At 29.9% G+C, this 25,000-nt stretch overlaps 1 protein-coding gene across 2 annotated transcripts in view; it reads left to right on the top strand.

The window, feature by feature from the left end:
• LOC145260502 (protein PALS1-like) overlaps positions 1–25,000 on the top strand; it is a 608,074-nt gene that overhangs the window by 531,007 nt on the left and 52,067 nt on the right. For both annotated transcript variants that reach the window (XM_080118617.1, XM_080118618.1), the window contains 2 exons: positions 13,905–14,051; positions 22,445–22,520. In XM_080118617.1, the coding sequence (XP_079974743.1) occupies positions 13,905–14,051; positions 22,445–22,520 (223 nt within the window). The remainder of the gene's footprint in view (positions 1–13,904; positions 14,052–22,444; positions 22,521–25,000) is intronic.

The raw sequence follows: 25,000 nt of genomic DNA, 5'->3' as shown, positions 1-25,000 counted from the left end.
ATATATATATATATATATGCATATATATATATATATATATGCATATATATATATATATATGCATATATATATATATATATGCATATATATATATATATATGCATATATATATATATATATGCATATATATATATATATATGCATATATATATATATATATATGCATATATATATATATATATGCATATATATATATATATATGCATATATATATATGCATATATATATATATATATGCATATATATATATATATATATATATATGCATATATATATATGCATATATATATATATATATGCATATATATATATATATATATATATATGCATATATATATATATATGCATATATATATATATATATATATATATGCATATATATATATATATATGCATATATATATATATATATGCATATATATATATATATATGCATATATATATATGCATATATATATATATATATATATGCATATATATATATGCATATATATATATATATGCATATATATATATATATATGCATATATATATATATATGCATATATATATATATATATGCATATATATATATATATGCATATATATATATATATGCATATATATATATATATGCATATATATATATATATATGCATATATATATATATATGCATATATATATATATATGCATATATATATATATGCATATATATATATATATATATGCATATATATATATGCATATATATATATATATATATGCATATATATATATATATATATGCATATATATATATATATATATATATATATATATATGCATATATATATATATATATATGCATATATATATATATATATGCATATATATATATATATATGCATATATATATATATATGCATATATATATATATATGCATATATATATATATATATATATATGCATATATATATATATATGCATATATATATATATGCATATATATATATATGCATATATATATATATGCATATATATATATATATGCATATATATATATATGCATATATATATATATATATGCATATATATATATATGCATATATATATATATGTATATATATATGCATATATATATGCATATATATATATATATGCATATATATATATGCATATATATATGCATATATATATATATATGCATATATATATGCATATATATATATATATATATATGCATATATATATGCATATATATATATATGCATATATATATATATATGCATATATATATATATATATGCATATATATATATATATATGCATATATATATATATATGCATATATATGCATATATATATATATATATGCATATATATATATATATATGCATATATATATATATGCATATATATATATATGCATATATATATATATATATGCATATATATATATATATATATGCATATATATATATGCATATATATATATATATATGCATATATATATATATATATATATATGCATATATATATATGCATATATATATATGCATATATATATATATATATATATATATGCATATATATATATGCATATATATATATATATGCATATATATATATATATGCATATATATATATATATATATATGCATATATATATATATGCATATATATATATATATATGCATATATATATATATATGCATATATATATATATATATATATGCATATATATATATATATATATGCATATATATATATATGCATATATATATATATGCATATATATATATGCATATATATATATATATATATGCATATATATATATATATATGCATATATATATATATATATGCATATATATATGCATATATATATGCATATATATATATATATGCATATATATATATATGCATATATATATATGCATATATATATATGCATATATATATATATATGCATATATATATATATGCATATATATATGCATATATATATATATATATATGCATATATATATGCATATATATATATATGCATATATATATATATATGCATATATATATATGCATATATATATATATATATGCATATATATATGCATATATATATATATATATATATGCATATATATATATATATATATATATGCATATATATATATATGCATATATATATATGCATATATATATATATGCATATATATATATATATATATGCATATATATATATATATGCATATATATATATGCATATATATATATATATGCATATATATATATATATATATATATATATATGCATATATATATATATATATGCATATATATATATGCATATATATATATATATATGCATATATATATATGCATATATATATATATATGCATATATATATATATATATGCATATATATATATATGCATATATATATATGCATATATATATATATATATGCATATATATATATATGCATATATATATATATGCATATATATATATATATATATGCATATATATATATATGCATATATATATATATGCATATATATATATATATATGCATATATATATATATATATGCATATATATATATATATGCATATATATATATATATATATGCATATATATATATATATATATATATATATATATATATGCATATATATATATATATATATATATATGCATATATATATATATATATATATATATGCATATATATATATATATATATATATATATATGCATATATATATATATATATGCATATATATATATATATATATATATATGCATATATATATATATATGCATATATATATAGATATATATATATGCATATATATATAGATATATATATATGCATATATATATATATATATATATATATGCATATATATATATGCATATATATATATATATGCATATATATATATATATATATGCATATATATATATATATATATATGCATATATATATATATATGCATATATATATATATGCATATATATATATATATATGCATATATATATATATATATATATGCATATATATATATGCATATATATATATATATGCATATATATATATATATATATGCATATATATATATATATATATGCATATATATATATATATATATGCATATATATATATATATATATGCATATATATATATGCATATATATATATATATATGCATATATATATATATATATGCATATATATATATATATATATGCATATATATATATATATATATATATATGCATATATATATATATATATGCATATATATATATATATATGCATATATATATATATATATGCATATATATATATATATATGCATATATATATATATATATATGCATATATATATATATATGCATATATATATATATATGCATATATATATATATATGCATATATATATATATGCATATATATATATATATGCATATATATATATATATATGCATATATATATATATATGCATATATATATATATATATATGCATATATATATATATATGCATATATATATATATATATATATATGCATATATATATATATATGCATATATATATATATGCATATATATATATATATGTATATATATATGCATATATATATGCATATATATATATATATATGCATATATATATATGCATATATATATGCATATATATATATATATGCATATATATATGCATATATATATATATGCATATATATATGCATATATATATATATGCATATATATATATATATATGCATATATATATATATATGCATATATATATATATATATATATGCATATATATATATATATATATATATATATATGCATATATATATTTGCATATATATATATATATATATGCATATATATATATATGCATATATATATATATATGCATATATATATATATATATATATATATGCATATATATATATATATATATGCATATATATATATATGCATATATATATATATATATATATGCATATATATATATATATATATATATGCATATATATATATGCATATATATATATATATATGCATATATATATATATATGCATATATATATATATATATATATATATATGCATATATATATATATATGCATATATATATATATATGCATATATATATATATATGCATATATATATATATATATGCATATATATATATATATATGCATATATATATATATATGCATATATATATATATGCATATATGCATATATATATATATATGCATATATATATATATATATGCATATATATATATATATGCATATATATATATATATATGCATATATATATATATATATGCATATATATATATATATGCATATATATATATATATGCATATATATATATATATATATGCATATATATATATATATATATGCATATATATATATATATATATATGCATATGCATATATATATATATGCAATATATATATATATGCATATATATATATATATATATGCATATATATATATATATATATGCATATATATATATATATATATGCATATATATATATATATATGCATATATATATATATATATGCATATATATATATATATATATATATGCATATATATGCATATATATGCATATGCATATATATATATATATGCATATATATATATATATATGCATATAGATGCATATATATATATATATATATGCATATATATATATATATATATGCATATATATATATATATATGCATATATATATATATATATGCATATATATATGCATATATATATATATATGCATATATATATATATATATATATATGCATATATATATATATATATATATGCATATATATATATATATATATGCATATATATATATATATGTATATATATGCATATATATGTATATATATATGCATATATATATATATATATATATATATATATGCATATATATATATATGTATATATATGCATATATATGTATATATATATGCATATATATACATATATATATATATATATGCATATATATATATATATATATATATATGCATATATATATATATATATATGCATATATATATATATATATATATGCATATATATATATATATGCATATATATATATATATATGCATATATATATGCATATATATATATATATGCATATATATATATATATATATATATATATGCATATATATGCATATATGCATATATATATATGCATATATATATATGCATATATATATATATGCATATATATATATATATGCATATATATATATGCATATATGTGCATATATATATATATGTGCATATATATATATATATGCATATATATATATATATATGCATATATATATATATATGCATATATATATATATATGCATATATATATATATATGCATATATATATATATGCATATATATATATATATATGCATATATATATATATGCATATATATATATATATGCATATATATATATATATGCATATATATATATATATGCATATATATATATATATATGCATATATATATATATGCATATATATGCATATATATATATATATGCATATATATATGCATATATATGCATATATATATATATGCATATATATGCATATATATATATGCATATATATATATATATGCATATATATGCATATATATGCATATATATATATGCATATATATATATATATGCATATATATGCATATATATATATGCATATATATATATGCATATATATGCATATATATATATATATGCAGATATATATATATATATATGTATATATGCATATATATATATATATATATATCACACGTATGTATGTGTGTGTGTGTGTATATATATATATATATATATGTCTTGTAATATATAAAAATCGATAGAACATTAACTCTATAATAATATATACGTCAGGCGTCCCTGCTAGCCTAGATAAATACTTTTGCAGTTTTAACAAAAGAGCTACAATAATATCAGAACGTCTCCATTTACGCTGAACATCTATAGAATGCCAACATCGATATATTATATATCAGAGTTCACTGTAAACAGGTTCTGCTAGTTTTTATTATTTGTATTACTTAGCAGTAGAATAACGGATAAAGTATTAACTTATAATCAGGTTTTCTGAAGATGATTTAATCTTCACTACAGATGATGCTAATGTTACACACACTCACACGCACATGCACGCACGTATACATCTATTATATAAATCTCACCTTTCTATTTAAATGATTTTATGTATGTATGTTTGTATGTCTGCCTAAAACTTTTCACAAAGGTGGCGGATTTTCACGAGATCGATATAATTTAGGAGTTCGACCCTTCGGACGAAAAATGTTGAAAAATGACCTAAAAAAAATCCTTCTCCCTCAGCTAGGCACTTTTTGGCTTCGTGGCTTTTTTCGCCGATATTTTCTAAATTCATACCCTCTTTTGGATTGACTAGCCTTAATTTAAACCTTCGCCACTTCCGGTTTGGCGATGGATGCAACGGCAAAGACATGTTTTTTTTTTCTCACATTCTTTTTCTCCTTCGCAGTATGGGTTCGAGCCTGCCTGCTTACTACCACTTTTTTTTTTGCTCAATACACCCCTTCAAATACCCGGGCAACGCTGGGCACCTAGGCTAATATATATATATATATATGTATATAATAAACTTTTAGCCTGTTAAAAATGGTGAAAAGATTATGGCCTATTGACTCAGAATTAGTGTTTTATGCCAAATTGTGCTCATTTTTTGCATTAAATATCTAATTGTAAATCAAACGGATACTATAGTACTTAGTTTGCTACACCTTATCATAACAAACGTCCTTACAAAATTTCAGATGGATCGGCCCAGTAGTTTCATAGAAAAAGTGAGAATAATTGTGGTGAGACTAACTCCTAACTGTGCATTGAAGAGATACCATAATACTTAGTTAACTGCACCTTATCATAACAAAGGTCTATGCAAAATTTCAGCCAACTCGACCCAGTAGTTTGTGATTAAAAAGTGAGACAGACTAAGATATATATGAGAAAAGAAATTAAAATTGTAAGTTGAAATTTTCAATCAAATTTATTGTTCGACTGAATACTCCAAAAAATTGTAAATTGTTTTTTGGAGTATTCAGTCGAACAATAAATTTCAACTTAGTTTTAATTTCTTTCCTCTTTCTATTATTTGTGTATTGAGTTTTTTTTTTTTTTTTTTTTTTTTTTTTGGTTGGGATTAAAAATCTTTATATAAATACTTGGTATTTATATTAGATCGGAGTTTACCATTGCCTATATCAGGTAAACATTGCATCTTCTTTGATTCCACTATTTTAAAAAAAAAATATATATATATATATACCAGCAGGCCGCCTGGTCATAAGATACGCTTAAATATGATATTTTAATTCATGCAAATTACGTATTATTGAAAACAATTCTCTATCGATTATTATATTGAACCTAATATATAGTAGTGAGATCAAAACTAAATACATATATATGACTTGGTGCCATCAACTAGAATCGGAACCAAAATATGCAATTGGTCACCCTCTGAGCCACGTCCATACGTGTGTGTGTGTGTGTATGTATATATATATATATATATATATATATATATATATATATAGTAAAACTCCTTTAATTTGAACTTCCTTTAAAGTTGGACTTCCTCTCATTTGGACTTCTTCTGGACTTTCTCTAAACTTGAACTGTCTCGTCATTGAAATTGTATTAGCATATTTGATGCGGAGTTGCAGTAAAACTGTTTACATGGTTTAGTCAGATATTGAGCTCAATCGATGAAAATAGAAACTGCAATGAGACTCATTAAATGAATAAAAAAAAAACTGTATTTTACATAAATGTATGATTTCTGTAGATGATAACTTAGGTAATAAATAGCTAACAAGTAAGAGTAGATTCAATTTATTTTCAATGTTTTTGTTCCTGGTAATGATATTTAACAATTCTTACTTGCAATATATCGTAAACTCAACTTAATATATACTTGAAGTATCATATAACAATGAATTTCATTTACTATTTCTTAATTCTTAGGAAATTAAAATTAACCGCAGCACATTTTTTTTTATCAAGAAACTTGAACAGCATCCTCTAATTTGAACGAAGCGGATGTTCAAATTATAGGAGTTATACTGTATATATAGAATCACCTGTTATCCTTTTTTTAAATAATGGAATCGCCCGATGGTCCAAGACAAGATTTAAGCAAGTAAGCAAGAAAAGAGGACCGAACAGTCCACAAAGTGTTAGAAGTGTGTATGTGTGTGTGTAATGTTTCATTATTTCTGGTTAAACTAGATTGCGCACTGACTTGAGAATTCTGATGAGTTTTTTTAGCCTTACTACTTCCATACTGGCTCATTTCACAAATTTGAAGCGAGTGTTTTCTTTGAGACACCAACATTAGAAGATTGCTTTACAGGATTGACAGATGCTTTCTACCGAGTTTTTTTTTTTTTTTTGGGGGGGGGGTCATCAGTTTCTTCCTCTTAGATGAATTACCTTCACCACGACTGCAGAGCTTTATCTAATCCTTATATAGTAACCCTTTCGAATATTAGAGAGGTTAATAGGTGCTACACTGCTACACTTTCACCAAGGGTCATCCGGAACTGTGCAAGGCAAGGACTTCCAGCTCTCTCAAGTAGTATTATTATACATAGCTACATATATACAGCGCCTAGTATTCCAAAATGGTCACCCATATGATACTGGCAAGGTATAGTGTTGCTTAACTTCAGTGATGTAACAAGGACTGGGGTTTCAACGTGCTTATTCACATACTTCCCCTCTAATGTCTCGTATGTCATGATCAAATAAATGTTTATTGTTGACTGCAAATTAACACAATATCATTATCTTGTCACCACTCCTCCTCTGACTGAAGTAATTCATCTCGGATCATCTTTGGGGGGTACGTTCTCACTGAAATCAAAATCTTACAACAATTAAAGAAAAGAATACTCTGAATTTAGCGAAAGACCCTTTATTAAGTTGTTGATGTCACCCTTTTTTCTGCTAGTGCAGAGGGGAGATGGTATTCTGGGTTTGCAGACATCCGGAGCCTTAGCCCCTTTGATTTATAATTGAATTCTTACGCCATTCTTTTATATGTGCTGTATGACCCAAGCTTCCTTACGAACTCTTTACTCACCCATTTTGTGTCATGTGATGTGACATCCGTTTCTAGCAACATTTGACCCCCTCCTGACTTCAATTCTTTTTTTTTTTTTTTTTTTTTTTTTTGGTACATGCTAAGGTTGCCCTGCAAACTTAAATTATTGGTTATGTATCGCCAAACGTTCCTTTTTATTATTTAAGACTAAGAACGCAATAGAAAAAAAAATACTTAATACTTTTACCCAATCATGGCAGTTCGATCTCCTCTCACCGTCCTAAGGCCATCTAAATAAGTGATAATCCAAGCGATCTAAGTCAGGAGAAAATACAGAATGGGACAAAATTTCCCAACCAATTATTATTATGCTGCTTAATTAAGAAGATATTTTTAATATCAGATGAATTACTTTAATGTATATACAGAAAGTGGAGACTATTTAAGGCAGACCTGCTGGCTGCTCAATCTGAAAGAAGTGTACCAGTGAATATCTCTGGAAACATCAACATAAGGCATCAGAACTTAGTTTCACACAGTCTTCAGACATTTACTTTACACCGTGAGCATTAAGCATGTCCGCCTTAAATAGTCTTCACTTCCTGTATATACATTAAAGGGAAGTAATTCCTCTGACATTAAAAATATCTTAAGTAAGCAGCATATTCTTCACATTGAAGACGCACTACATAAGAAAAACTACGCTAAGCACTGTCTTCTTCATTCTCTTCAGGTATATTTTATAGTCATATGATGTTTGTTTGATTATAACAATTCTCTGCTCTTCAAAACCGGCATTTTATTGTCAATTGGCCAAAAAACGAAATTATGAGAATCGACGTGACTTATCTTCTATCATAACTTCTTTTAAATTGCTTTCTGGCAATTGGAAGTGCGATCAGTTTTCTTTTCCTCGTTCTTATTTGTGTGTGGGGGTGGGAGTGGGGGAGGTCACTCTTGCTGCATTGCCAAGTACGTTTGCTGAGATTTGACATGAGATTTTGAAGCACATTTTAAAATGTCTCAACTTTTCTTAATTCAGCCAAAACTGCTACTAATATTTTATTTGATTTCAAACTGCAGTTGTCGTTTAAATGTCTGCAATGTTTGAATAATTATGCAACAAAAAAATTCATTATTTTATTGATCTTTATTAATGAAAAGTATTTTAACTCCCTCTGAATGCTTTCCTCTTTCTCTTTCCCTATATCAGTATATCCTCCTTTTTCTCTCCTCCATGTCAGTACATCCCTAATTCGTTATTTTTCTCCCTCACTTCCTGTATGCCTGACCTTTTCTCTCTCACGTCATATGCCTGACCTTTTCACTCCCACATCATATGCCTGACCTTCTCTCTCTCACGTCATATGCCTGACCTTCTCTCTCTCTCACGTCATATGCCTGACCTTCTCTCTCTCTCTCTCTCACGTCATATGCCTGACCTTCTCTATCTCTCACGTCATATGCCTGACCTTCTCTATCTCTCACGTCATATGCCTGACCTTCTCTATCTCTCACGTCATATGCCTGACCTTCTCTATCTCTCACGTCATATGCCTGACCTCTATCTCTCACGTCATATGCCTGACCTTCTCTCTCTCTCACGTCATATGCCTGACCTTCTCTCTCTCTCTCACGTCATATGCCTGACCTTCTCTCTCTCTCTCACGTCATATGCCTGACCTTCTCTCTCTCACGTCATATGCCTGACCTTCTCTCTCTCTCTCTCACGTCATATGCCTGACCTTCTCTCTCTCTCTCTCTCACGTCATATGCCTGACCTTCTCTCTCTCTCTCTCTCACGTCATATGCCTGACCTTCTCTCTCTCTCTCTCACGTCATATGCCTGACCTTCTCTCTCTCTCTCTCACGTCATATGCCTGACCTCTCTCTCTCTCCCACGTCATATGCCTGACCTTCTCTCTCTCTCCCACGTCATATGCCTGACCTTCTCTCTCTCTCCCACGTCATATGCCTGACCTTCTCTCCCACGTCATATGCCTGACCTTCTCTCCCACGTCATATGCCTGACCTTCTCTCCCACGTCATATGCCTGACCTCTCTCTCTCTCACGTCATATGCCTGACCTCTCTCTCTCTCACGTCATATGCCTGACCTCTCTCTCTCTCTCACGTCATATGCCTGACCTCTCTCTCTCTCTCACGTCATATGCCTGACCTCTCTCTCTCTCACGTCATATGCCTGACCTTCTCTCTCTCTCTCCCACGTCATATGCCTGACCTTCTCTCTCTCTCCCACGTCATATGCCTGACCTTCTCTCTCTCCCACGTCATATGCCTGACCTTCTCTCTCTCCCACGTCATATGCCTGACCTTCTCTCTCTCCCACGTCATATGCCTGACCTTCTCTCTCACGTCATATGCCTGACCTCTCTCTCTCTCTCTCTCTCTCTCTCTCTCTCTCTCTCTCTCTCTCACGTCATATGCCTGACCTCTCTCTCTCTCTCTCTCTCTCTCTCTCTCTCACGTCATATGCCTGACCTCTCTCTCTCTCTCACGTCATATGCCTGACCTCTCTCTCTCTCTCACGTCATATGCCTGACCTTCTCTCTCTCTCTCTCACGTCATATGCCTGACCTTCTCTCTCTCTCTCACGTCATATGCCTGACCTTCTCTCTCTCTCTCACGTCATATGCCTGACCTTCTCTCTCTCTCACGTCATATGCCTGACCTTCTCTCTCTCTCTCTCTCTCTCACGTCATATGCCTGACCTTCTCTCTCTCTCTCTCTCTCTCACGTCATATGCCTGACCTTCTCTCTCTCTCTCACGTCATATGCCTGACCTTCTCTCTCTCTTACGTCATATACCTGACCTTCTCTCTCTCTCTCACGTCATATGTCTGACCCTCTCTCTCTCTCTCTCTCTCTCTCTCTCTCTCTCACGTCATATACCTGACCTTCTCTCTCTCTCTCACGTCATATACCTGACCTTCTCTCTCTCTCTCACGTCATATGCCTGACCTTCTCTCTCTCTCACGTCATATACCTGACCTTCTCTCTCTCTCTCACGTCATATACCTGACCTTCTCTCTCTCTCTCTCTCACGTCATATGCCTGACCTTCTCTCTCTCTCTCACGTCATATACCTGACCTTCTCTCTCTCTCACGTCATATGTCTGACCCTCTCTCTCTCTCTCTCTCACGTCATATACCTGACCTTCTCTCTCTCTCTCACGTCATATGCTTGACCTTCTCTCTCTCTCACGTCATATACCTGACCTTCTCTCTCTCTCACGTCATATACCTGACCTTCTCTCTCTCTCTCACGTCATATACCTGACCTTCTCTCTCTCTCACGTCATATGCCTGACCTTCTCTCTCTCTCACGTCATATGCCTGACCTTCTCTCTCTCTCTCTCACGTCATATGCCTGACCTTCTCTCTCTCTCTCACGTCATATGCCTGACCTTCTCTCTTTCGCATCATATGCCTGACCTCTCTTTCTTTCTCTCTCTTCATATGCCTGACCTCTCTTTCTCCCTCTCTCTCGTCGTATGCCTGACCTCTCTTTCTCCCTCTCTCTCGTCGTATGTCTGACCTCTCTTTCTCCCTTTCTCTCGCTGTATGTCTGACCTCTCTTTCTCCCTCTCTCTCGTCGTATGCCTGACCTCTCTTTCTCCCTCTCTCTCGTCGTATGCCTGACCTCTCTCTCTCTCTCTCTATTGTCGTATGCCTGACCTTTCTCTCTCTTTCTCGCATCATATGCCTGGCGCTTTCTCTCTCTCTCTCTCTCTCTCTCTCTCTCACACGTACGTACGTATTCTTGACCTTCTCTCTCTCACACACGTTATGTGCCCGACCTTCTCTCTCTCTGTTTCTCCCACACGTGCGTTGTATGTCTGACCTATCAAAAAGAACATATTGCCAACAAGAACAATGCATGAAACTCTAATCTTCCATATGATATATATAAAGTAGTTTTTTCTAATTTATAGACATATGTTTTGTATTTCTATATACATGAACAAACCATACTACCAGTCTGATGATTTGGACCTTGGATCAAATTATTATGCACCCTGACTTTTTACTACTAAGCTGTCATGACGATCACACTTTGAAATAAGAGAGAAATACACGTGTCTTTTTTTTTTTTGTCTTTTTTTTTCATGTAGACACAAGTGACGAGATTTTGAAAAGGTTTTGATCTCCTAAAGGAAGAGAACCCTGCAACGTAGATAACTTTGAATTTTCAATTGAATTTCTTTCAAAAGGTTTAACTAATCAGAACTTAATTTTTTTAAGAAGTTGCAAGTAACTCTGAATAATGTATCTTTATTTCCTTTTCCTATCGATGCCAGTATTCCTTGGCTTTCTATTCTTTGATGGTATGGTCACGTTAAACTGAGTATGATAATGATCATGATGGTATCGTTTCAGATTTTTTTCTTTACAAAATATACCCCTACAAAAAAAAACTAAGCGGCAGACCGATTGTATACAAGAGATATGTACGGTTTCCGTATAAAATGACCCCAAAACAGTTGACATGCCATAAAACCCAACAACCAATCAACATAAAAGGAATGAACGTTAACTCATTGGTACTTATTTGGAAACTGATTCTTAACATGGGGAAGGAAGGATGCTTTGTATCTGTTCCGTACTTTCACCTAACAATTTAATAAACAAAAGATACTGTAAAAATTGAATTAAACTTGAGAAATCTATTTGAAAAAGTAGCATGATCTGTAAATTGCATAAATACCAACTAATTTTTTTCCTTTCAGAATTTATTAAAAATTCACGATAAGTTGTCAGAAAATGCCGATGTATCAGATGTTCAGCCTGAGCCAGCAATCGAGGAGTATCCATTTAAAGATTATGGGGAAGGTACCGTGAAGATTGTCCACTTAGAAAAAACCGGAGAACCATTGGTAAGTTTGGAACACATGTAACGATGGCGTTGAGATTGCATATGAATTTTTTTTTTAAGATTACTACCTTTTTTTTCTTTTTCTTTACTTCCCGTTTGCAGGATGAAAAGCAATACTCAACAAAAATGGAAAATGAAAAGTGTGATACAATCGATGCCCCCCCTCCAATGTGTTAGGAAGTGATTCAAAAAAGAAGAAAAACAGAGAGTAAAAATATTACATAAAGAGAAAATAGTTGATTAGGGGAACAATGCTATAAGTAGTAAGATTGGTAGAAAGACAGTGAGCTGGTTCACACAAGCGTTCAAAAATAGGATTGTTAATCAAGGTGTGGCAGTAACTGAGACGAAGGACCGGCCATAGAAGCCAGTATATTTAGAGTTAGTTTACAGACAGTTTTAGGGTGGGAGTATGTTTTGCAACAGTTAATGACAGTTTACAGATATTTTAGGAGAGGGGGTTATGAATAGTCTTAAGTTTGTGACAGTTGACAGCAGGTTGCAGCTTGGACCAGATCGAAAGAGCTTTAGGAGATCAGGATAAGCTGATGTCAACTGACAAAGAAGAACCTTTGATAGACTAACAAAATGTGGACGTTAGCGTTTAGAGGATTGATAGTATCACGTGCACACATGAAGAATATGACGGATATCTGCAGAATGTGTCAGAGCCTTTTGTTTTCTCTAGTGAATTCTCTTGTTAAAATTTTTTATGCTTGCGAACCAGTACTCGCTCTCAGCAGATGCCAATATGAGAGATGATGACACAGCCATGATGAGAACCATAAGAGAAGCATAAGAGGCAACTACAGCACACAGCAATTGTTGTTGAGGAGAGCACAGAAAAGGGACAATAGAAAATTACTGAAGCGATTAGGTGCAGTTTTACTAAAACCGAAATTCAAATATTTGAATTTTTGTCGATGCAAAAAAAAAACACATCCCATAAATTAAAAGGCGATTTGGAACCAGTCACATGATCAACAGGTTTCGATGAACAAAGAGAAGACTTTGGCAAACAAATGATAACCCTCATTTTGATAAAACACTTAATCACTATAATTTGGTCTTCAGACGCCAAAATCAAATAATCACAAAACTATAAAAAAAATAAAAATAAATTAAAAAAAATGTTCAGGATAATTTTATTTTAAATGTTCCCTCAAGTGTGAAAAATCTGAAAGAGAAAAATTAAAACTGAAAAATTTAATTTGAAAATTTAGAAAAAAAAAAAATCTTTCATTATAAAAACAACTTATTCGTAGAAGAAGACTTCTATGAATAAGTTGTTTTTGCAGTGAAAGTCTCGTAACCCCCCCCCCCGGAAAATGATTTTAATCATTTAATAAAACATAAAATTAAGAAGTTAATGTAGTTTACTTAAAGCATTGTTTAGTGTGTATATAAAGGACAAACATAACGGATACACATAAATTGAAATAAATTAAGACAACGGTGGGATAAGCTATGCAGATTTATCTTTATGTACGTTTGAACTAAAGGCGAACACAAGTGACAAAGGTTTTTCACAAAATATTATACAATATTGAATGTACAATACATATATGTGATGAAGGAAAATTTCCTGAAATATCATACAATATTGAACTTCTATCCAATCATGTAAGAACACAATGCAAGTATAGAATATAATTTTTTTTCTTTTTTTAATGCATATACACTGGATTGATAACAATGAATGTTCATGGTTTATTCCACCATTAAATATCATAATTTACTTCAGTTTTAGTTTATCCGTTACACCTCTGCATTGTATTGCCTTCTATAAATTTCCTTATATAAAATTATTCGATTTTCTAAATTTTCAAATTAAACTTACATAATGTTTTAAAAAATGTGACCAAGTTTTTTTGTTTTTTTTTTTTTTTTTTTTTTTCCAAAACTAAAAAATATTTAATTAGTGCTGATCCTGATGAGACACTAACAAATTATACAATGTTATAAATGTCAGAATTGACATTTTCAATGATTAGCATTCAGGCAGCTGATTTATTTGCTGGCTTTGTGATGTGCATTAGAAAATCAGCAGCAGCTGACTGGTCGACAGACATGACTGACCAATGGCCATAAAAAGTAAAAGCTCATGATGTTTAAAAATGGATTTATTTTGTGCTTTTTTTTTTTTTTTTTTTTTTACACGTTGATCACCACTAATCAAGGCCGGGAAGCCACTCAGGGATAAGGGTTATTGCAAGTACAGTACGTTAGTGTGGAGATTTGATGAAGTGTTTACTTAAGGGGGCGGTTCATTAGGAATTTGTTAACGTTGGACTTGAAGACATCCAAGTTGTAGTCAGGTGAGAAGCAGGCAGACGGAACAGAGTTCCACGCTATAATTGGGATGCTGCTACTTATTTTTTAATTTAGCTGTTCTTTTGCAGCAGCTCGAATTAGATCACCGGAAAATTATTCCTTCAGAGGTTGAAGTTGTGAAAATTCTCCCATTTAAAAGATAAGACAGATTCACTAGTAATCTCTTTATTTCCTCTTTAGAAATGAAAGATGCAACTGCTTGTTTATGTTTATATAACGTTAGGTATATGTTTATATTTTTTTATGTATAGGATTCACTCCTAAACTAATTAACTGGGTGAGTAATGTGCACTATATTTAGTTTAATTTAGTTTTATGCAATGAGATTAAAAAAAAAAAGGTAGAGGAAGTCCTTTGTGAAAATTCAGACACTCCTGATTTTTGAGACATTTTAACAATACGGCAGACGTCTACTAGATTGCCCTCCTCCCACCTCTAAATTCCACAAGTTTTACTTTAACTTTTTTTTCCACTTAATCTCATTGATTACAGATTTAAATTTCAGATTTAAAAAAAAATTTGAAAAAATAAGTTCCCTTGTAACTCTTTTTTTTAGACAGGAATATTCACCGGTCACCTGAAAGAGCCACTATTTTTTGGTAGATGTTGTGTATGCATTCCATGTTTAAAAAGGATGTGTCCTCTATAGTATTAGACCTAACTGAATGCTTAATTGTAGGTATTGACCATTTCATACCCTCTAAAAAGTTTCAGCAAAAACCTAACAGCCAGCCATGGTTCTCTCCAGAATGTGCTGCTGCCATTGCGCACAGAAATCACTTTTTCCACTGCTTCAAACGTAATAGATGTATGGAAACTAAAGCCGTTTTCAGGACTGCCAGCAACCATTGTAAGAAAGTAATAAGGAACGCAAGAGAGTTGTTTGCTCAATCTGTTAAGTCCAAAGTAGCTGAGCAGCGGCTTGGTTCCCACCAGTTTTGGCAAATAGCAAACAGAATCCTGAACAGAAGCGTGTGCTCCATCCCAACTATTATCAATGGACCTGAGGTAATCTCGTCAGCATCAGACAAAGCCAAACTCTTTGTCAAGAACTTTGCAGCTAATTCTACCCTTTGCGACCAAGACCGCCAACCCCCAATATTTCCTCCTGTATCAGAAAACACGCTATGTGATATACGTATATCTGTACGTGATGTTGCCAAGCTAATCAAAAACCTTGATTCCAGTAAAGCAACTGGCCCTGATGGTATTCCAATTATAGTACTCAAAAAACTTCAACCTGAACTAGCGCCCATACTTACAAAACTGTTTAAACGTTGTCTTAAGGAGAATAGTTTCCCATCTCCCTGGAAAATCTCATCAGTATGCCCTGTATTTAAGAATTCAGGTGATCGCTCATCCCCCTCTCAGTACAGGCCAATAAGTCTCCTGTGCGTCATGAGTAAGTTGCTAGAATCTGTGTTAAATACAGAAGTAATCAAACATCTCAACAAAAATAACCTTCTTAGTGACACTCAATATGGTTTCCGTTCTGCTAGATCTACAGCAGATGTCCTTACAGTTATATCGCATAGGATTAGCAAATCTCTCGACGGTGGCAATCTTTCTAGGGCAATTGCTCTTGACATATCTAAAGCCTTTGATAGGGTATGGCATAAAGGTTTACTTCATAAGATCGCTAGCTATGGTATAGCTGGAAAAGTCTTCTCAATTATTAAATCATTTCTTTCTGATAGGTTCATAAGAGTAGTAGTTGAGGGGCAAAAATCAGAAGCTCACAGTATTAATGCCGGTGTCCCTCAGGGATCCATCCTGGGCCCAACTCTTTTCCTGATCTACATTAATGATCTTCCAAATCATATCCTTACATCATTTGTAGACATTTATGCTGACGACACTACCATTTATGGTACCACATCTAAGACAGTAAACGAGCAAGTACTCTCCAATTCTCTCTCCTCTGATCTTGAGCATGTAGTACAATGGGGAAAGGAGTGGCTGGTTACTTTTAATGCATCTAAAACCAAGCTTCTCTCTTTACATCATCAACATTTTAATCCACATTTGTCATCAATTGAAATGAATGGCTCTCGTCTTCAGGAGGCCTCAAGTTTTGACAAGCTTCTGGGCTTGACCATTACTCCTGATCTTAAATGGAACACGTATATCAAATCTGTTGCCAAGGCCACTGGAAAAATGGTGGGATCTTTCTATCGATCCAGTAGATATCTCACTGCTGATGCTATTCTCTATCTATATAAGAGCCAGGTACGTCCAAGGATGGAATACTGTTGCCACATCTGGGCAGGAGCTGCTAGAAAGGACTTGTCCTGCCTTGATAGAGTTCAAAATAGACTTCGTAGCCTCGTAGGAGATGTCCTTTTCTCCTCCTTACAACCTCTATCTCACAGAAGAGATGTTGCGAGTTTGTCTCTGATGTATCGTTATTTTCATGGAAAGTGTTCAACTGAGCTTCAATCTATGGTCCCCCCTCGCCAAACTTTCACAAGAAACACTCGTCTAGCTGTAAACACTATCAATAATTTCCCCCACTCTTTATCTGTGCCTAAACCTAAACATAGATTCCATGAACAAAGCTTCTTTCTTAGAACTGCACGCCTGTGGAATTGTCTTCCGTTTTCCTGCTTTCCGGCTGACTACAATATGGTTGTGTTCAAGTCTAAGGTAAATAAGTTCTTGATGAGCCGTTCCATATAAGTTATTAAATTTACCAAATTTTCATTACTAATGATTACTATATTGACCAACTTCTACTGTACACTCTTTAACCCTTATCCTTGAGTGGCCTCTGGGCCTTGATAACGTTGTGATGCCTTTGTAAAAAAAAAAAAAAAAAAAAAAATTTAGTAGAATATTATAATCGAAAACTGATCCCCCAATTAAAATTCATTAAAAAAATTTTTTCAAAATCTTTTTTTTTTTTCAAATTTGAAAGTTAAGTCTGTAATCGATGAGATTAACCAAAAAAAAGTTTAAAGTGAAAATTGTGAAATTTAGAGGTAGGAGGGGAGGAGGAATCTGGTAAACGTCTACCAACAATAGGTATTAGACGTCACTTAATAAATATTCCCCAAATTTCAGTTTCTTTGTAATATTTCAAAGGGGTTTTCAGAACATAATAATGAGGAAAACCTCCCATTTGATATTTTCAGATTTGCATTGAATTTTATCCATAGTCATTAGAAACAAATTAATCAAGATTCTCTGGATTTCAATTTTTTCTTACGACCTTTTTAACTTTAAGTGTTACATTTAAGACTTTTTCTAGAATCAGAATCATTGCCCCTAGCTGCTGTGCGTGAACATTTATGTCAATAACTTAATTAGTTTAAGAGTGAGCCTTATATATAATACTACTACTACTTATACTACTACTAATAATAATAATAATGATGATAATGATATTATAATATAATATTATTATCTCAATAATAATATTGAGAAGATACAATGGATAGCAATAATGAAAACGGTTGAAATCTTAAATTAAATCCTAGAATGTGGAAGCCAACCCATATAACTAACCAATATCTTGAATGCAGCAATAGAAATAAAGCAAAAACAAAATACTACCACAAAAGAACAAGAAAATCGAAACCTTAAAATAGTAAGTTAACCACGCCCACCCCCAACTAAAAATAAATTTTTTTAATGGTGCCTACATCAGATTGCACAAAGTGTCGTGAAGGATCCAGAACGGCATAGAACATTAACCAAACCTCCACTATAAGGGTGCAGAGGGTGCTGGTACCTTGGAGAGGCTCTTTGCCACACAGATACCAGGGAATACCAATGGCCAATGCCAACAAGAGATCAAGGATAAACTGCTGTTGCGATAACATTAAACCATCCGAGCTGGTTATTAAGGTGGGCAGTACTGGAAATTTGAGAAGACTTGTTGTCACTCAAACTCCAGAGAGCACTACAGGTTATTGCTAGTGAATGCTCATTGGTTATGAACTGTGCAAGAATTCCTAGTGTGTACAAATAATAAAGCATCTGTATTTTAAAATTTTCAAATACAAAAACATACAAATGTTAGTAGGAGCAGAGACTTACCTATAAGTTACAATTCCAATTGTAACTTATAGGTAAGTCTCTGCTCCTACTAACATTTGTATGTTTTTGTATTTGAAAATCTTAAAATACAGATGTTTTATTATATATATATATATATATATATATATAGACACAAAGGTTTATCTTGATAGCTACCTTGTGTTAGATGATTTTTCTTTTTACTATTACCTACATATATACTACCCTTCCGATTTACTCATATATTTTGTACCTACTTTTAATATTTCTTTATTATTTCTTGCCACATTATCTTATCCTTCTCATTTTATATCTTAATGTTATAAAGCCGGTTTTCATCTATATTTGTATTTTTCTATAATTTTGACCCTTCTCTTTTGATGAGAAGCATTTAGGTTCGAAATGCCATGGCTTAAAGAGGTTTCCTTTCTTAAATTTCCCCTTTTTAATTTTCCTTATTGTTCTGATGATATAATAAAGTTATATTTAACTTTTATTCCTCATCTTTCATTTAATATATATATATATATATATATATTGAGAAAAAGTAGCAAACTTTGGTGTGAATGCGATATTCTTTCCTGTCATTGAATACTTTGACTGTTTACTGTGAATATCCACAGACATGACATTTATAAGTACTTAATTCCCTTCAATTCTTAATGTTAATGGCCAATGGCCTTGAGGAAAGATGTTAACCTATGAAGCCAAGGGTAAAATAAAAAAAAAAGTTTTGGTAGGTGAGTATGAGGATCGAACCCGAACCCTTGAGGCAAAGATGGAAATTAAAGTGTGAAAAAAAAACTGTGTGACGTTAACCATTGGGCCACCGCAACATACAACAGACACGTTTGAATTTATTTAACTATTAAAAACAGGTGTCCGCAATAAAAAACTCTGCTGCTTCCATTTGACCTAAATAAGAAGGTCAAATAGAAGTCAAGCAGTTAGCTGCGAGGCAGTGTTTGGGTTTGTTTACCCAAATTTGACTGTTTTTTCCTCCAACAGATGTTGGGGAGGGGAAACCAGCTCCCAATTGTCCAGATTGATCAAAGCTGATTGCTTCTGGACGTTTCCCGGCGCGATAAAAAAGGTGAAAAAAAGAGGGGTGAAAAAAAAAAAAAAAGCACAAAGGTTTATCTTGATAGCTACCTTGTGTTAGATGATTTTTCTTTTTACTATTACCTACATATATACTACCCTTCCGATTTACTCATATATTTTGTACCTACTTTTAATATTTCTTTATTATTTCTTGCCACATTATCCTATTCTATCCTTCTCATTTTATATCTTAATGTTATAAAGCCGGTTTTTATCTATATTTGTATTTTTCTATAATTTTGGCCCTTCTCTTTTGATGAGAAGCATTCAGCTTCGAAATGACATGGCATAAAAAGATTTCTTTTCCTAAGTTTCCCCTTTTGATTTGTCTTATTGTTCTGATGATATAATAAAGTTATATATAACTTTTATTCTTCATCTTTTATTTAATATATATACACAGACACATATATATATATGAATCACACACACGTATGTATATATATATATATATATATATATATATATATATATATAAATCAGAAAAAAGCAGTCAACTTTGGTGTGTATGCAATATCTTGACTTCCTGTTATTGAATACTTTATGAAGATAGAGATATACCAAGAAGAACTGGATAGTCAGAATAAAATATTCATTTTGTATGAAGAAACAAAAATCTAGAATCGGACTCTTCTGACACCACTTACCCGATTTGCCATTTCTTTTTACCTGTTACATGTTCAGTAGTGAATAGAAAAGGAGGAGGCACGCACAGACGTGTGCATGAACATCTCATCAATGTTATTGGTTATTCATAGTCGGTAATTAATATTATTTTTATTTAAAGGGAATCGACAGTCCATGTTATCACATTCAAATAATATAATCAGATTATCTTTCCAAACCTGATTTGCATAAATTGTTTTTTTTTTCATGTCCCTATTTATCAGTATCTATAAACCAAAATCATGTTAACAATTTTCTTTTTCATTACAGGGTGCTACAGTAAAGAATGTTGGGGAGTCTGTGATCATTGCTCGTGTCGTTAGAGGTGGAACTGCAGACAAAAGTGGTCAGTTTTTGAAAAAAAAGATTTCAAGATTAATTGTTTGTGCATGTTCTTTACTTTGTATTTAGTCGTGAACTTAATTTTGCCTTTACCTTCGACCATTGTTTGTTTGCCTGTGTCTTTCATGTTGCCATTAAACATACCCTTCATTTTTCCTTTCACCACGCCCTTTATGTCAAACGTTCCCTCCATGTTACGTCGAACGTGCTGTCCGGTGCTGCCTCCGAACGTGCCGTTCGGTGCCACCTCCAATCGTGCCATTCGGTGCTGCCTTCGATCGTGTTATTCATTTTTCCTGTACTGTTCTTTCCATTTTTCTACTGACACTGTCCATCAATTTTTCCCTGACGGTGCCTATCATTTTCAACTTTCCCTTTGACCATACCTGTCATTTTGTCTTTTATAAAACCGATCACCATCATTAGCTCCTGAAACAGTGTCATGCCACAGGAGCATTCAGGACCATTTACTAGTGTAATGTAATCACTCAAGCAATCTTTGTCTGGTTAATCTAAAGTTTCGAATGTAAAAGAAACGATCAATTTGTCCTTTCGTTTCTCAGCAAGACGAGAGTTGTACAATGAACAATGTCTTTTTTATAAAAACGATGCTTTCATATTTTTTATTGAAAATCTTTACGAATAAACCAAATTTCGGATTTTGCTTGCTGATCCATCTCCCAACAAATCTGTTTCGCTATCAGGCTCCTTCTCTCTTACTGGTCTGCCACTCTCCTTGTCTTCCGGAGCACCAAAGTCAATGCTTTCCACCCACATATCTTTTTAAAAACATATACAGTAAAACCCCGGAATACGGCATTAAAAATTAGTTAAAAAATACAGTACAGTATATAATACACATGTATATAATTAAATAACATTATAAATAACACCGTAAAGCGGGGAAATACCGTAACCAGGGGCAAGAAAAAACATTGTGTTCCACATTGTAACCTGAAAAAAAAAACGTATCCTAAGGCCACCGTATCCCGGGGTTCTACTGTGCATTGTTTTATTTTGAAAATATTAGGAAAAAAACCCTAAAATATTATGAAATATTTTAATTGATTAAAGTCATTTTTTTTATTTTGTTCAAAACTTTCGCTGTAATACATTTTTTTCAAAGAAGACTGGAGTTTTTTACTTTTCCTTTCCTCTCTATTTTTCTAGTATTATAAACCCTGAGGGATCAGCTCCTCACTAAAAGAGAAAAATTAACCTTCATAGATGTGAACAAAACTCTTATTTAAAATTCAAGCCAAACCATACGCATTAACTTCAGACTTATAACAACTGTCAACAACACCGAACATATTCTTTTTCTTTCTACACGAAGGGCTGACCACTCGAGGCTTAATACCATCAGAAAAATTAAAAGTATAAAATATGTTTTTAAAAAGTAAAATGATTTTCATCAATTAATAAAATATTTCATAACATTTTTGGTTTTCTAATATGTTTAAATTAACATTATGAAATGTTTTCAGACATGTGACCAAACTCCTATTCATTCTTTTGTCAGATATTTTTCCAACTCGATTTATATCGTAGACAAAGGAAGGTTTCTGCTTTACCATTTCGATCCAGTGTTACATTTTCAATAACAAAAGAAAGTTTTTTTTATTAGTGTTGGAATAATTAATTGGAATTGGGAATCAAAAAAATCAAGACGGGGGGGGGGGGTTATCAGAATCGGAAAATTTGTGCCTATTTTATGATGCCAAAAACGATTCTTTTAATTGTCTTTTTTATTTGATTTTGTTTAAAGCAAAATCTTTCACTGCTGATAGTAATAATAAAACAAATATTGATTTGAAATTACCAGTAAATCTAAAATCTATAGATCACGATCCCGCAAGGGTATTTCCACGTTTGAGAAAATATCTGCACATTTAACATGAATTTTTATACTAATTATTAAAAAAATTAACAATTTTATGATTAAATATTTAGAAATTTATAAAGAATCGGAATCTGTAATTGTATCGGAATCGGGGAGGGGGGGGGAGAATATTGAAATCGTCCCATCACTACTTTTTATGCATACATGTGATGTATTTATACAGGCTCTTTTATTCTCTTCATTATTGCTTTGTCATCTAGTGGTTGCTATAGAAATGTTTTTCTCTTCATGAAGAAATAGCACATAAGAAGACGTTTGCTGAGAGTTCATAAATGGTTTTATTTTAAGGGATTTGCTTCAGGAGAGAGAGAGACTAATGTTATCTTAGCTCATTATTTACTTAACTTTCTAACTTATTGAGATGAGTGCTGTGCATGGACAGATTACAAGTTTTACACATTATTGATCGTGTCTTATTCACATGGCTTCCATGCAGAGAGTGATTTGAAAATCTTTTTTTCTTGGCTCAAAAACATGACATCAATACTCATCGTTCGACTCCTGCTTTGTTTACCGTTTGAGCTGCCTCAACATCATCAGTCTCTGAGAATGATTCTGTTTGCAGATTAAGTTTATCATGA

This window comes from Euprymna scolopes, chromosome 36 (genome assembly GCF_053919585.1).
Source record: "Euprymna scolopes isolate OS-2025 chromosome 36, ASM5391958v1, whole genome shotgun sequence".
In the NCBI taxonomy this organism is placed as follows: Eukaryota; Metazoa; Mollusca; class Cephalopoda; order Sepiida; family Sepiolidae; genus Euprymna; species Euprymna scolopes.
The sequence above is the reverse complement of the archived record's forward strand: the minus strand, read 5'-3'. Positions and strand labels throughout refer to the sequence as shown.